Raw genomic sequence first — 17,217 nt, 5'->3', positions numbered from 1 at the left:
ACATTGACTTCAGCTTCACTAGCCCCCACATTTCGACTCTCCTACACAAGCATTTAGAACAATCCAAGTATAGTTGAGTAATTATGGAAGTATAACATATGTCTAAAATTTAGTAGAATTGATTACAATATCATAGGATGATAACTGAATGGTCTTTGGAGAATGAATCATGGTTACCTTCACAGTACTACTTTTCCTTGCCCTTTTCCTCCTAATTTGACCCCCTTTACATGTTCTCCTGTTATGACCCTGAAGCCCACACTTATCACATCTTACTGATGTAGACTTCTTTCTGTACTCACTTCCTGCTGGTTCACCATCCTCCTTTTTTCTAACCTTTTTGGGTCTACCTGGGTGCCTTCTCAGAGGTGGAGGCTCCACCACTCCCATACTACTTGTTTCTTCCAACTCTGATATGTTAGGAAGTGGATGTATCATGTTCTCATAGGCTTGTAGATATTTCCCTAGAAAATAAAAACTATCACAGTAAGCTGATAAGTTTTCCCTCTTAAATGTAATATAGCAAGCTGCATGTCTACATGGCAGCCCGGTAGCCTCCCATACTTGACACCCACATTTTTTAGTATTCAAGTTTACCACAAATCTTGATGTGCCATCGTTCACCTCAAATTCATTATATCCTGCTGGTAGGGCCACACAAGATCTTGACTGCTGGTGGATCACATTCATTCTCTTCTTAATCTTTGGTGTCAAAGTCCCCTTGTAAGAACAAGCTTGCTCAAACCTCTTATGTAATTTATCCATCAAACTTATCCGCACTTGATCAATCAAATATAGGATGGGTTTGTCTCTATACGGGCCTACCAAGTTATTGAAGGACTATGTCATGTTGTTGGTTATGTGATCACTTTTTTGTTTGATGATTAAATGCCCATCTTGACCATGAACTAGGTTGGTTTTCCATCAGAAAATCATATGCTTTTCGATTTATACTCTTGATCTCAGCCATTGCCTCTATCCACTCAATTTCTCTGTAAGCCCTTGATGCAGTCCAAAATAAAGCTTTTAGCTTCTCACCTTTATACTCTTTCCTGAAATTTGCATACAAATGCCTACTGCAATGCCTTGTATGTGATTCAGGGAAAACCTCCTTAATTGCATCAGTTAACCCCTACACACCCAATAAGAATGAAAAAAAAAAAAAAAAAAATACCAGAAATCAGCAATTGATATAAAAAAAAGAAGTAAAAACATTTAAAGAGAAATTGATAAGAAGACACCTTTTGCTTATCTGACATGAAAGTTAAATACCCCATGTCATCTGATGTAGAATACAATGCAGTATACAGATTCTGAAGGAACCACAGCCAACTATCTTTGCACTCAGATTCAACAACAGCATAGGCAAGTGGAAATAATCCATTGTTCCCGTCAACAGAAATAGCTGCCAATAGTATCCCTCCAAACTTTCCCTTCAGATGGCATCCATCCAACCCAATAAATGGCCTACAACCATTAAGAAACCCTCTTTTGCTTGCTTCATAACAAACAAAACACCTTTTAAACACTGGATTGTCGGCCATGTTAGTTCTTGAAATGAATTGAAGCATGAACATTGAACCTGGATTGGTTTGCCTAACCATCTCTCCATACCTTGGAAGCTTGGAATACGACTTGGCATGGCTATCGTCATTTACTTCTTTTGTAAGAAGACGTGCCCTCCAAATCTGACTGTAACTTGGTTGAAGCTTATAATCCTTCCATAACATGGCTCTAATACTATTAGTAGACAACTCAGGATTTGCTTTGAGTTGTGGATCAAGTTTGTTAGCAATCCATCTTGATGTTGCATCCGGGTTTTTGTCTTTTCTTTGAGAACAAGTATGCTGAGGATTAAAAGACTTTATCATAAAAGGGATTTTATCATCAGTCGGTGATGCATGAATTCTCCACTGACAACCATCATCGGCACAAATAACAGTTACCCTTGTCCTTCATTTTTTATTCTCTGAAGCTGAAAACCCTCTTGGATTGCATAATCTTTCAATTCTCTCCTAAAATGGTCCACATCATCAAATATCATACCATCCTCTAGTTGGACTTTTCCTTCAACATCAACCACACTTCTTGCCCTACGGACTTGTGGTGCATGGAACTCATCGGAGTCATAATCTGATAAGTCATCAGTTCCAATAGATGCTTCATCACCTTCATAGCCATCCCCATCTTCAAAGTGCACCTCTTCTTCACTTCCACTTTTACTAATATCTTTAAAGCCATCATCACTTTGCATTTTCCAGTCTTCATCTTCCGAGTCAGACATACCATACTCATATCCACCTGAGTATGTATTAGTCACATCATTTTCCTCATCTATCACCTCTACCACATCTACAATAGATTTTTCTTTCTCATTATGACTTGAAATTATCCCGGGGATTGTACCACTACCATCTTCGCTTGATCTCATGTTGGATGCACCAGTTTTGCCTATAGAAATACCTGAGCAACCAGCACTCTGGACTATCTGTTTTGGTACTCTAGATGTACCACTTTCATAATGAACAAATGATCCAATTCCAATGCTAGGAGGTTGCACTTCATTCCTCTATCTTCTGCTTGGAAGATCTCTACTAACAACTTTGAATGGATAGTCATTAATGGTATGACCACCAAAACCATTGTCAAACTGCTTCACATTTGACACATACACCATAAGAACCCTCAACTCTTCAAAAATAGACAACACTTGCATGAGTGTGTCATCGTTCCATATATCAATCATATCCCTACTATCAGGCAGCATAGCTTGACAAGTGAACTTGATAGACCTCCCATCTGGAATATGTGACAACACCGTACTGTAGATGTCGCATAGTAACTCAAAATAACTGAACTTCTCTCTATCAACAATCTTGTGCTCAACCTTCCCATCGTAATGGTAATACAATGTGGAAGGATCCATCCTACAAATGATAACAATGCAATTAGTAAAATTCATAATATTTCTCACACTTTCTCTTATAATAAACATGAAAATCATAGCAAAATATAGCAAAGCACAGTTTTACCAAATGTAAGAACCACCATATTTGTCTTATTCAGCAAATAGTTCACATTGAATTTTTTACCAAGAAAACTAATAGTAAAAGTTGTCTCTGAAACACAAGCATATGTTAACATGGAATTTCTTTTTTATTTTTTCAAAAAGAAAATAAAGTTTAAAGTGATGGGTTGTACCACACAAGAATGATTTATTAGTAGAAGTATAGATAGGAACCATTCCACATTCAAAAGGCCACTACAACATGGAGATAGTAATATTAACATATGTAAAGAGACCCATAAAGCATAAAGCACAAGGAAAGTTGTCATTCTATTTAGGTAACTACAACATGGAGATAGTAATAAGAACATGTGTCAGGACCCATATAGCATAAAGCACAAGGAACCATTGTTTTGGAAACAATAACATATAAGGAAAATAAGGAGAAGAGCCCAATAATGCCTCAGAAACCATTTACAAGAGGCATAGTTTAGTACATCTATGGGACCCTTAAAGAACAACCAAAACACATTTCAATTTTAGCCAAGCTATGGTGCAAGACAAGAATAAGAATGATTTATTAGAATAGGAAAAGAAGAGGGGACCAAATGCTTCAAAAAGCCACAAGAAGTGATGGTACTGTCGGAACCAATAAGGCAGATACATATCATTTTCAATGGCTTAAAAAGGGAAAATTCTGTTCTGAAGCAGCTTGTGGACAAGAAACTATTATATAATCATCCATGGCTGAAATCTACAAGTGTAATCTGACAAAATGGTCTCAATCGTTCGATAGCTATTTAATGAGCAATTCGTGCATGTATTAATCATTATACAAGGTTATTCATATACAAAAGGTTATCAAAACATTTCTCAATCATATATACCCAGTAATGATAATAGAATTCAGATACAGAGTGAAGAGAGCCAGCAGAAGCAGCTGTTCCTATCAATCGATTTGGGAATGATCAATAAAAGGGTAAAATTTCAAAGATACCTGTAGTAGCTGGAGGGGGTTCACCGTCGTCGAAAGAGTGTTCGCAGCCTCTAATCTACAAGCCCACCGTTCTTCTTCTCAACTCATTGAGGTTGACTTGTGACTCGTTAGAAGTGAGTAGTGAGTTAGGGTTGTGAAATCGATTTGGGGATGATGAATAAAAGGGTTAAATGAGACAAGGAGGCAGGATAACATACCTGTAATCGCCGGAGGGGGTTCGCAGCCTCCGTAGACGCTACCAGAAGGTGTTGCAGCCACCGATCTGAAAGTTCCTATCAATCTTCTTCTCCGACGTTCTTCTCTTACTCAGTGACTCGCGCGACTCGTCATAGTTGAGTTGTGAGTTAGGTTTTCCTCCTCAATCAATTTTGGGAATAGAACCATTAAGGGCAATTTTGGTACTCCATTATTTTGAAGGGCAAAATGGAATTTAGAAAAAATATTAACTGCTGATGTCAGCATTCTTGGTATATTATGTAACGTTGACTGACGGTAGGGGGTCCGAGTCTAATTTGGTGAAAGAAAGGGGGTGTTTCTCTAATATTGGCATTCTTCAGGGGGTAGCGTTGTAAATTACCCTTAAATGAATGGTAGCTTAGGGTTAGTGAGATCGAGTCATGCAGATATGATTCAACAACTATTCCTTCAATTTCTGGAATTAATTCATCGAAACTTCTAGGGAATCATTTTCAAAATTTAAAGAGTCAAATATGGCAAAGTCACGGATCAATATTAAAAGAAATTGGAAAAACTTATATGAACCGACTTAGAGGGTACGCTTGCATTTTCTCTCCTGTTCAAATGAAATGTTCTATCTGTCCCCTATATATGTATGAAACTGTTTCGTCGCTCCTCATTGGTGTCATGATGGACCATCCACATTTACAACGAAAAAGCAAATTGATGTAGCAAGTTTCCTTGATATTGCTTGAAATAACGCAAGAAATCAACATTAATTGGATCCCAAAGTGTCATTTGACGTTAGACTAATTAAACTCCACCTAAGAGAAGGCTCCAGTTCAAAAATAAACATGCACTCAAGTGAGTCTACTAAAAAACATTCACATCAATTACACGGTGGAAGGAATTAAACTGAGTTTTAATCAGACTGTTCGAGTCTCAATTAGCAAACTATGAGTAGCCTTAAGCTTAGATTTGCTATTTTTTCTTAGCTAAGCCCCAAGAAAATTTGGCCTCATAACCTCTTCATTGTGAAGGGTTGTTCTTTACCAACTGACATACTCCTCGGGGTAATAAAGCTTGCACCAGCCGGTATCGAACCCGGGTCTGATAGACTCGAATCAAGGAGAAGTTTTGCGTTCTCTCTCTCTCTCTCTCTCTAACATTTTTTTCTCTCCTCCATGACCTTGTGGACCGATTCTTACACATGGATTGATGTGATGTAAGAGATTTAGCATGCCTACAACATGGGAACCCGACCCATGCCCTAAATAATAAAAGGAATAATGTTTTCTATCCAAAAATATGACCTATGCCAACACATCCTGGGTCTGGGAGATGGTAAGATGGTAGAATAGTGGGAAGAACTATCCTTACAACTTAGACCAGCACAACGTAAAGGCAAAAAGCATATATCCGATTTATCCTTCTTACGAGCTACACTAGGCTCTCTACCCTTAATAGATCAAACTCCAATCTGGCCCCCGCATAAGTGTAGGAAATTGCGCCATAGAAAGCTGCACAGCAGGCCTATCTATTGGCTTTAAAGGAGGTGTCTCCGGGGAGTCAAGTAAGGATCCCGGTTGGAAGATCTCTAGATCGAAAGAGACAATCACAACTGCTCATGTGTCCACCACGCTTGTGCTAGAGCGTTTTCCTAAAAGCTCACTAGTAGTCGTTTAAGGCAATTGGGAGGCCAGGCTTTCATTTGAGTAGGGTAGCTTCCTCAATAATAAGGTGCAAGTAGTTTTTTTTTTTTTTTTGCCTCATCGAGTCTGATGAATTATTGGCTATTAGGTTTTTTTTTTCCATTGAAATCCCCATTCATGTATGTATATAAGTGCTTATTCAATTATTTTTCTTTCTCTCTCTCCTCAGTAGGGGTAGAGATGTCATTTCATAAGAGAAAAGGTATATAAAAAAAGGGGCCACTAGCAAAGGCCAAACTCCTTAACCAAAAAAAAATCATATAAATTTATGAAAATAAAAAAAATAGGAAAAAGAAAAAAAGATTGAATCTGTTTCTCATACGATCACCTAGTTGAATGAGTGAGTAATTAACACCGGTCCCACTTCCTATCTTTACATCGGTAAAAAAGGGTAAATTTAGAAGCAAAAAGGACAAGTGTTAGATGCTCGTACAGACTGGATCAGGTTCACATACGAAAATAATCTCGTACATTCCTTTTTCTCTCTCTTCATTTAATAGATTCCAAATCTATCAACTAGGATCATACAAGATTGTTTTCATACGTGAACCTAATTTGAATTTTGATCATACAAGCAATAGATCCATTATATAAAAAAAAAGGTTCTTTATGCTGGTGATGTGGGCTATTCCAATTCTCTCTCTCTTATCAACGAACTATGTTCCCCTCCCAAAACACGAGAAAATATCATTATTGAAAATGAAATCACACAAGATACACATGTGAGATAGAAATGGAAGAGTTATCAGGAGGTTGTTGCCCTTCAAATCGCTTTCCCTAAAAAGGCAAAAGCTTACGTAAACGATCCCATTAGGGCAAAGTCTTCTCTTAAAAGGCCCAACTTTAGTTCCCCCTTTTATGTGGTTCGGACCCATACACACTCTCTCTCTCCAAGTCATCTTCTTCTTCTTGAGCCTTTTCTTCCTCGTCTCGTCTTTTCTTGTGTATTATTAGTGCTTTGCTTTGCCTTGCCTTTGCATTGCTTAATACCTCTTCCCTCCCTTCTGTCTTGGTAGAGTTTGTAAGAATGTGATGGGAGAGAAAACCAATTAAGAGACGGGATTTAGGATTAATTATAGTTAGTTAATTAAAATACACGGAAATAACGGCAGAGGAAACGTGGCACTCAATGGTGAATAATGGAGATTCCAATGCGCGTCGCGTGGCGTGGCGTGTAATGTTTGCTGAACACGTGGTGGAATTTTATTGATTGGGAGACTGAATTATTCCTTCCCTTATATTCTTTTGGCGCCAAAAAGGTTAAGAGAGGGGTTTTTGGATATGTTGACGTGGCTGTTTCCTTCTCGGGTGAAGGGGATATTCATATTCTAAAGCGCTGCGCAGGAGCTGCAAGCTCTTCTCTTCAACACTCAAACGCTACACGTCCTCAATCATTATACGACAGCGTTACAGCTGGGAATACCTACCCCTTTTGGCTCTACTCTAGTCGGCTCTCTTGGTTTTTTTGAGCCATTTAGCCCACTCAAATTAGATCAAGTGGTTAGTCTGACCTTAAGATGTTAGGTGATTAACCTAACCACGTGACATATTAGTTAGGGATCAAATTTTGTGTATAAAATTGTATATACAATATCTTGAATACGTATCAGTTTTGAATTCTTGTTACGTGATAATATAAAATTTGAAAATATATTATAGGGAAAAGGTTAGGTATATCATCAAGCTGTTGAGCCATATGTCTAGAGTGGGCAGTATACCCAAACCTTGACCTTTAGTATGTTTTGAAAAATAAGTGCGGTTAAAAATACGAAGTAAAGTGACCAATTTTTATGTGTAAATGATACAATCATCGTATTTCTATTCATAATTGACTGTATTTGCCAAATCATCATTCCATGTAGTGTATATTAGATGGTTAAGGATAGGTCGTGGACTGATGACAAGAATTTTGAAAAAAAGGGGGAAAGAAAAAGTGATCTGCCTCTTTTGTGCTAGAATTTCACTTTATCTTTTAAAGAAAAAAAGAAGAAGAATTTGTCTGCAAGTCTCCTTCTGCTAAAGACTGATGAGCCCATGACTTTGTTGATTTCGTGCTTATTCATGTGCTATTCATGTGCTATTCATGTGAGAAGTCTAGGGTTCAAATCAAATGATGTTGAGAGCTAGTTACCATTGGTTATAGGATCCTAAATAGGGAACTGTTGGCATATAAAAAATGGAATTCACAAGGAATATATTTTGTTGTTATACCCTTATTAGAAAAAACAAAACGTTACTAATTGAATTTAACCTTAAATTTGGGGTTTTAAACCTTGCGTGTTCTTCCAATTCTCTAAATAGTTTTTCCATATAATTTGATATCTTCTTATTTATAGTTGTTACAATCTTGATTACATTAGTAAGTTGTTAATTAAACGTTTTCTCATACTTTTACTATTTATGGTTAATTAGATGTGTTGTCCACATAATGAAATTTTGACGAATGGTCTTGAAACATTCAGAATTACCGACACAGAGAGAAAAGAAATTCATATATTTTGAGGTAAGATTCTAATCCGATGATTCATATACTTTGTCCCAAATGAAAAAAGAAATTATTTTTTTAGCTATAGTAGCAAGTACCATAAATAAAAATTTTTTTTTTCTAATCTTTTCAGAGTCTTTTTTTTTTCCCTTTTTTCTTTTTTCTTTCTTATCGTCTAAGTCATTAAAGGACAGCGTGTAGATAAATATGAGTAAAGAATACAATATGGCTCCAATATCAAGAGTGTAGAGTCCGAAGGCAATAATCCACACATGATTTAGACTTTCTTGACTTATCCATTGATTTACATAACAACATGTTTCACATTGCCTTTGCCATTTATTTTTGTTGGTTTGTATGATAAAATTGTAAAAAAATATCCAAATTTTATTAGCATTTTCTAATATAGTTTTTATAATATTTTTAATAATTTATTTTGAGAATATTATATTTAAATATTTAATTTGATTGGAGAGCAAGGATCCATGTAACCGACCTCATTTAGTTGGGATAAAACTATAGTGTTGTTTTATATTTAAATGTTTAATTTGATGAGATGATTAAGTATCATGAAGAAATATATTTAGAAAATTAAAGTCATAAACAAATATTCTCTACAAAATTAATTATCGTCAACCAAAATCCAATTTGCAAGGCTTCATTCACTATGAATGACAACTGTACTTCACTTGCAATATCTAACCATTGAACCCCATTTTATTTAATTTAAAAAAAAAATGTAAAAGGAAAAGGAAGTAATATGTAATTGTGATTGCCTAAGTTTTTATTGTGAATATACTTGAGATATATTTTATTGAGCAATTTGATGAAACAATAGTTGTATATGGATTTAAAGTATTTGATTAGTAGAGACATAGTTCTAGCATTGTGTCTTGGAAGATTTTTTTTTTCGTAAAAAGTGAATTTATTCAAATTTGTTCATCAATTAAATGCTCCTCAATGCTAATCTAATAACCTAAACTTTGGATTAGTCATTTTATGTTGTTCATCAAGCATGTCCACAATTGCATGAAGTGAGCAGATAAAAAAACAATTGTCAGCATTTTTAATTATTAAAACAAAATTAGAGGATCAAGAGCCTACAACCTTGGTAGCTTATTAGCTTGCCACTCTTAATTTGTAAGAAATTGTCAACACCACCTCAAGCGTATAAGTTACATACCTAGTTGAGCCAATAGGATAGAGAAACATTTTAAGGTTTTATAGACTCCTTCAAAAGTGATTGTGAAAAGCTGCAACTGCTGCTCATTTTCTTTTGCTCGAGGTTTTTGTTATAATAAAGACATCCATAGCCAAGTGGCACAATTAATTTAATGACCTATTCAGGATTTCTTCATCAATTTTTTTTATTTATTTATCAATATTAATACATTTATGAACCGAGCTTTCCTGAACCCATGATTAATGTGGGCCTTGAGATACAAGTAGGTTATCAGGTTGGTATTTTAGGAAGGTAATAAAACCCTATAAGGATTTGTGAACCCTAGAATGGTGAATGAACAACCCTTCATAAGTTTAGGATAACGTTTCCTATATTTATTAATCAAAATATAATAGGATAATTTCATTAAAGTAGAAAAAGCAATAACCTCTAGGAGAGATTAGGACAGCTTAGTCCCATTTGAAGAAATAACTCCATTTCGATGAAAGAATGACCCTATCATGTCAAGGAGGATTAGGACATCTTAGCTCCATTTTGAAGAAAAATTGACCCTATCATGTCGAGCAAGTCTGCCCAAACCTTTGGATATATATGGTAAATAATAAAGCACATACCAAGAAACTTAAATATCACTGAAAAATAGTTACCATATATACCCTTCTCCAACTCAGCTGTTATTCTGGCTGCCTACTTGTTAACTTGCCATGGCTAATTCTAAGAGTAAACAACCAAGACAAACTGTTTCTTTCAATCAGTTATCCATCAAAACCCAAGTAAGGCAGAAAAAAAAATAAAATAAAATAAAAAATAAAAAAGATATAATAATAAAAAAAGAAAATCTTTTGTGGAAGTAAGTGGCTGCAGCGCTTGTGCATCGGTTAATGAAAAAGTATTTGTGAACATTGATGAAGAGGGTTGTGATGATCATTTCACACCTTTTGTGTCTAGATGCAATAACAACAAAACCTAGACTCTAAAGTTGAGTCTATGATTTGAGGAATTCAATTCGTACTGAATTGAATTTCTAGGGTTCAGTCTAATACCGAGTATAAATTGGAATCAGATTCAATAGATATCGATTCGATTTTGCTTACTTGAACCATGGTTGTGAGAAGAAGATGAAACTCGATATTTAAATATCATAAGAAGCCGTGAGCCAAAAGCAATGGAGCTGTTTTGATTAAGGCTTTGGCGCCGAGTAATATTATTACTGTAGAGAGAGAAAGAAGAGAGAGAAGCGGGGACCGCACTCAATGTCCTTAAGATGATGCCATCTGACGAACAATCAAAGTGCGCTTAGTACGATACAGATTCCACACACGCGACAAACCAATCAATTCCTTTCATTTCTTTCATTTCTTTCATTTCTTCATTTCTGAATCCTCTCTTCTTCCCCTCTCTCCCCTATAAATCCACTTCTCCATCCGATGCCCCAAGAAAAATTTCTTCACTCTCTCTCTTTCTCTCTCTAAAACCCATCTCCAGTCTCTATTCTCTTCTCTTATACATTTCAGAACCACCAAGGAATGGCTGAAGAATTCCAAGAGTCCGACGTGTTTTGGCCGGAACAATCCCAATCCCACCGGAGAGAAGATCGGCTCTACCACAGCGTTTTCCAAGACGAAAACGTCAATCCAGCCAAGATGATCATTACCAACAACAACAACAACAACTCTGCTGCTACTCAACAGAAGAAGAAGAACAACAACAACAAACAGAAAAACACATCTCATTCACTTCCGGTAACCATCCCCTGCAACATGAACCAAAGGAGTAATAATTTCAATTCTTCATTTCATTACTCGGATTCTATTGAAAGTGATGAAGAACTCGAAGAAGCTGAGATGGTTCCTCCTCATTTGATGGTCGCCGGGAGATGTACAGGTCAGATGGCTTACTCTGTTTGTACAGGAAATGGGAGAACTCTCAAAGGTCGTGATTTGAGCAGAGTCAGAAACTCCATTCTCAGAATGACTGGTTTTCTCGAGACATAACAGAAGAAACAATATTCAAATTTTCCATTTTAGTTTTTCCCCCAAAGTCCTTTTCCTTCCCTTTGATTGTAGCAGTGGAACAAAAAAGAAAAGAAAAAAAGAGGGCAAATATCCATAGAGTTCTAAATAATGAGAAAATGTGAGGAAAAAGAAATCAGGATTTTTAGACTTTTTAGTTGATGGGGTTTTCCTTTTCTTCCCTGATATGATATTTTGATATTTTTGATAAATTAAATTATTTTCTTGCCCTTTAATCATGTTTGTTTATTGGTAACTTGGATTGGTTTTGGTTTCTCCCTCTCTCTCAAAATGTATTGTTTACAGAACGCAGGGTGCGCAATGCACCATCTTGTAATTCTTCTCTCTCTAAATCTTCTTAATTAAGAAATTAATCTTAAGAATTAAATTGATGGGTTTCTTAATACCTTTGCTTTCTCTCCCAAGAAATTAATTAAAAGGAAGAAGTCAGAAGGTTTTTTTTTAATTAATTAAATAAGAATAGAAGCAAATGATTTGATTAGTTAGTAATTATTGATTAACGTATTGTTATAAAATGTGGGACCTTACCAAAAAAAAAAAGTTATAAAATGTGGGACCATGCATGGAAATAATTCCATGTTGATGGATGCGATGAATTTACAAAGGAAACTTGTAATAAATTGTGACACGTGACTTAATTGGCCAATAGACAGCCAAGAAAAGGAATGACTTATGGTGGTGGTGGGCGGTGCCACCAACAGTATCATATTCGGTGAATTATCTGGCCACGTGGATTGTCAGTAGAATATTTCATATTTGCTCCTTATTAAATGCCTTAAATAGGTGGGTCACACCAGTCACCACCACTTGGATCAGACATGGTCCTCCTTGTCTCTATTTTTTATTTTTATTTTAATTAGAGATTTTTAAAGGGTTAATAATAAGAAGAATAAAAAAATAAACAACAAATCCACTCTCTTAAATTTAAATCTTAATAATTATTCTCAAGGCTATTACATGACCAAATCATAGAATCTGTTTATATTCTTGTTAATCGTTCTTGTAATGTAATTAGGAGACAATAACCTAAGTTTTGACAACTTAATTAAACTGACATCTGGATCCAATTTGTCATATCTTTTTTCTTATTATCCATCATCATTTCGAATAGAAATTCTTATTGATATATTTTAATTAAAGTGTTAAATAATTTGTAATCTTATTCTTTTGCCCCCTTGGTATAAAACACATATTCATTTTGTGAGGGTAAAATAAAGATTTCTTATCACTATCATGAGATCAATGCTATAGCAGATAATTTTACAAATTAAGGTTGGGTTTGAGTCTATTTATTCACCGGTTATGGATTTGCATATGCATCTATCATTGTTGGTTATTTATCTTGATCGCTAGTTTGGAAAACTTATAGTTCCCGCATCTAATACAGATCATAGTTTCTCTTGAAAATGAGAAGAGGCACCCATGGGCATTGATTAAGCATAATATCTTTCTTCAATTCAATTGCAGTTGAATTTGAATAGAATACTAAATCCAAACCTTGATTAAGATTTTCTAGACTAGAGTAAGATTAATTGCCCGATAACAATGCCGAGGTGGTTAATTCTTACTAGTTTTTTTTTTTTTTTTTTTTTTTTTATTGTCTTTTCTTTTCTTTTTGTCAGGTAAGGTAGACCTTATTATCTAATCATGTATTTTATTTTATTTTTTGTTGGAAAAGAATGATCCCAAGATGATCCTTGTGTCAATTTAAAAAACCAATGAGAGAGCACACATGAGCATCTTAGGGTGTGGAGCCATCATTTTTCAGACAAAAGAGGGTAAAATATAGTCTTTTCACATTGATGAAACTTGGATAAAAACTTAATCCAACAAATAATATCTTTTTTTTTTTTTTGGATTTACTATCCTCCCGAGCACCATTAGTAGGGTGAATGATCACCTATTCTTACACACATCCACTCATTTACACATGTGTATGATAAGATTCGATCCCACAACTCTTTTCTTTAGACGTCTGTTCTTCAAGTCAAAATTATGCTCTTCAAGTCAAAACTGTCACCACCAGGCTAAGCTAGTTTTCATAACATTCAAGTTTTCTATCAAGACACTCAACATGAACAACACGTGTAATGGATAGAGAGGCTATGACAAGTCATATGTTAAAATATATGACCCAGAAGAATACTGCCATTTGGCAAATTCTTACCCAGAAATGGATTCTCACATCCTCTAATTAAAATAATGTAAAACACGTTCGCTAAAGAATAAAAAACTTAACAAGTGGTGGGTCCATCAAGGATGGACGTCACGTTTATCACTGCAATTTCATTTTTCTAATCACTATTATTACAATTTACAACAACACTTATAATAATTTATCAAAAAAGGTGATACTGTGTCATTTATAATAGATTAAAGTATAATGATTAAGAATTTAATTACTAAAAGAGGCAGTACCAAGTTGCTTTTTTTTTTTTTTTTAATTAATTTAATTTTTCTTTTTGGTGCCTAGGCGGTGACAAGTAGCAACAACAAATTCCTAGACAGCAAGCAAAGGATATTACTAATTAGAGTGGCTTTCATTTTCGAGGCTTTTAATTAAAATTTAATTTTCAATTTAGTACACAATGGAAATATATGCTCTGGTAGTAAAAAGACCAGACAGGGACCAATGGGGTTCTCAATATACACCTGACGTGGACACATCAGAACCAGACCAGAAGCGGTTCTCATTTGCATTTGCATATGGGTCTCTCTCACTTTTCACTTTTCACTTTTATTCTATATTTTCTTCATAAAAAGGTCAAGTCTGTCTTGGATGGATCGGTTTGATCAGTTTAATTGGACCGAGTCTGATATCTCAATGATGTCCAATCAAAAAGCCTGAGTTTTAGTGGAGACGTCCTTTCAAAATCATAAATCTAGTAGTCACAAACTACCCGATTAATGTGGGACCAAAACTTCTGTCTGGTCAGTTATATCAGATTCAATATCATATAGAATTTGGGTCAGTTATATTAATCTGGTTGTTGCTCAACTTGAAGAGATTGGATGACAACATGGTGGCGTTGTTTGACTATAAAGAAAATTAGAGGGAAAAGGAGTGAATATTTTTAAAATCTAAAAGGAAAATTTTGGTAATCACTGATTGAATAAATTATTTAAGGAATTTTTTTTTTTAATCATATTCATTAATGATTCTTTTTAGAAGTAATTTTTATTTCTCAACATATGTTAAGATTGTTATAGGATTGCCCCTTTACATCTGCAATCTTTTATAGCCTTTACTATAGACCTCTATGATGATCACAACAAATAAAATAAAGTATGTTGGCCATAAATTTTTCTTGATTCTATATTTCAATGTTGTGTGATTTATTTCAATTTCCCTTGTTGTTTGTCGAAATTATATAATCCTTTTTTAAAATAAAAAATTATATTTAAATCCATTCAAACTCACATTGTAAAGGAGATGTTAGTTTTTAAAATTGAAAAGACGATTTTACCCTTCATCTACTTCTTCCTCTCTCTTTGCCCTTAACTCACCACTCTCTCTCTCTCTCTCTCTTGCCATGCCCAAAACTCACCTCTCTCTTTGCCCGAAGGTAGTGCCCATGTTGAGGTGAAGGCTGTGGAGGACTACAAATTCTTGAATTCGTCTTACGTGCCGGTTCTCAGGCAGCTCGAATCTGCAAACTTGCAGAGGTTTTACTTTAAGAATCGGACGGAGAATGAGACTAAAGATGCAACTAATTTAAAATTCAGAAACCCAAAGTACTTGTCTATGTTGAACCACCTCAGGTTTTACCTACCTGAAATGTACCCAAAGTTGCATAGGATCTTGTTTCTGGATGATGATGTGGTGGTGCAGAAGGATCTCACAGGCTTATGGAAGATTAATATGGATGGGAAGGTGAATGGTGCTGTAGAGACTTGCTCTGGGTCCTTCCACCGCTATGCTCAATACATGAACTAGGTAGGAGAATTTGAGAACTGACGTTTTTGCAACTATGGCTTAAAACATCTTGATGATTCGAACTCACCGATCTTAAATCTGATAATAGAAGTCACTTTGTGAGTTTGGAAAGATAGCGTTGCAGAATTACTTCTAACTTGTTAGCGTAAATGAACAACATTGCTTACAATGGATGCGTGGAATCACCAAGAAATCATTGGCAGCAAGTTTTGAGAGCTCTGCGGAAATGGAAAGGAGGAGAGAGAGAGAGAGAGAGAGAGAGAGTTCAGGGCAAATAGAGGGGAAGAAGAAGAAGAAGAAGAAGAAGGGTAAAATCATCTTTTCCATTTCAAAAACTACAACCTTTCTCGCGGTGTTAGTTTGGTTGTGTTTAAATGTAATTTTTTGATTTTCAGGGAAATTATGTAATTACGGCAAACGATTGGGGAGGTTGATGTAAAGAATCCTTCAATGTTTTCATTAAAAGAATTATTTTGGTTGAAATCTTGATTTTCAACAATTTGAATAAAATAGTCAAACTCATGAAAATTTCTTGCGGAAAAAAAGGTGTGGACTTTTCCTGGATTCCAATTAATCCTAATAATTTTCGCTGATAAAAATTAACTAAAAGGAATCCCAAGGGGATAGCTTAGTTGGCAAAAATCAATACCTCACAGTTAAGAGATCATAAGTTTCTTGAAGAGAGTTCTTAAGACTCTTTGAAAATATAACCTGATGAAAGATAAAATTTTATCCTTCATAAACCTAGAGGGAATTCATGGCAAACGAGAAACATAAAATATGGTAGTCCTATGGATTGATTCTTTAAACTTTGACATAGATTAACTATATTAATCACTTACCAATTTTCAGAATATATATCATCCTCCCATGAAAGTTTCAACCTATCATGGATCTTAGTATAATTGTCCATTTTAATAAACAGCTATTAAAGAAGCTAACCACCCTTAAGCCATACATTCCAAACGCTTAAATGAAGAAAATGGACACAACCCAAAGCCAATCATTTTGATATAAACAGAATTATATAAAAGATTCGATTAAAATTCCTATTGGAAGTTCATGCAATCTCATAAAAGGACAAAAAAGAGATCAATTGGGCTACTCAACATAAACCAAGTCAAAGAGATTGCCAGCCCATGAACCAACCTAGATGGGCTTATTGAAAGCCATTGATATCCCATATGTGGTCCTCTCTTGGCTGAGATCCAAACCTTCCTCAGCCAAAACAAAATAGAACCCAAACTAAGACAAACACACAAAACCAAGGCAACGTGGAGAGGATTCTCCCTGCGTTGACATATACTTCTTTTGGATTACTTAATCACTTCGTAAGGTATGTGTTTAAATAAATTAATCAAAGAGGATAAGGAGAGAAGAAAAGAGTTTCAAGGTGGTGTGTATAGTATTGAAAGTTACTTAACATAGAATATATGGAACATTTCAACTAGTTTTTTTAGTAATCAACCAACCATCCAACCAACCTTATCTTTATTCCTTAAAGACTGTTTAAGATTTTAACAAAACCCAAAAAAAAAAAAAAAAAAAGAGAGTTTTCCCAAGGTCATGGTGAACGTGTGTTCCATTTGGGCCACTCAGGGCAGGTTAGGTCTCGTCCCTCTGATCCACGTGGTGATATTCACCGTGCGGTGAAGGAAAACTTCCTTCAAGAAAAAAAAGGGGGGG

General features: G+C 35.2%; 1 protein-coding gene across 1 annotated transcript; it reads left to right on the top strand.

Annotated features, from left to right (window-relative positions):
* Positions 1-10,927: 10,927 nt before the first annotated feature.
* LOC122064199 (homeobox protein 6-like) lies at positions 10,928-11,961 on the top strand. Its single transcript, XM_042627926.1, has one exon. The coding sequence runs from the start codon at positions 11,088-11,090 to the stop codon at positions 11,553-11,555; it is 468 nt and encodes a 155-aa protein (XP_042483860.1). The 5' UTR covers positions 10,928-11,087; the 3' UTR covers positions 11,556-11,961.
* The last annotated feature ends 5,256 nt before the right edge of the window (positions 11,962-17,217 follow it).

Source organism: Macadamia integrifolia, unplaced genomic scaffold (assembly GCF_013358625.1).
Source record: "Macadamia integrifolia cultivar HAES 741 unplaced genomic scaffold, SCU_Mint_v3 scaffold155, whole genome shotgun sequence".
Classification (NCBI taxonomy): Eukaryota; Viridiplantae; Streptophyta; class Magnoliopsida; order Proteales; family Proteaceae; genus Macadamia; species Macadamia integrifolia.
This window is presented reverse-complemented; position numbering and strand designations above follow the sequence as displayed.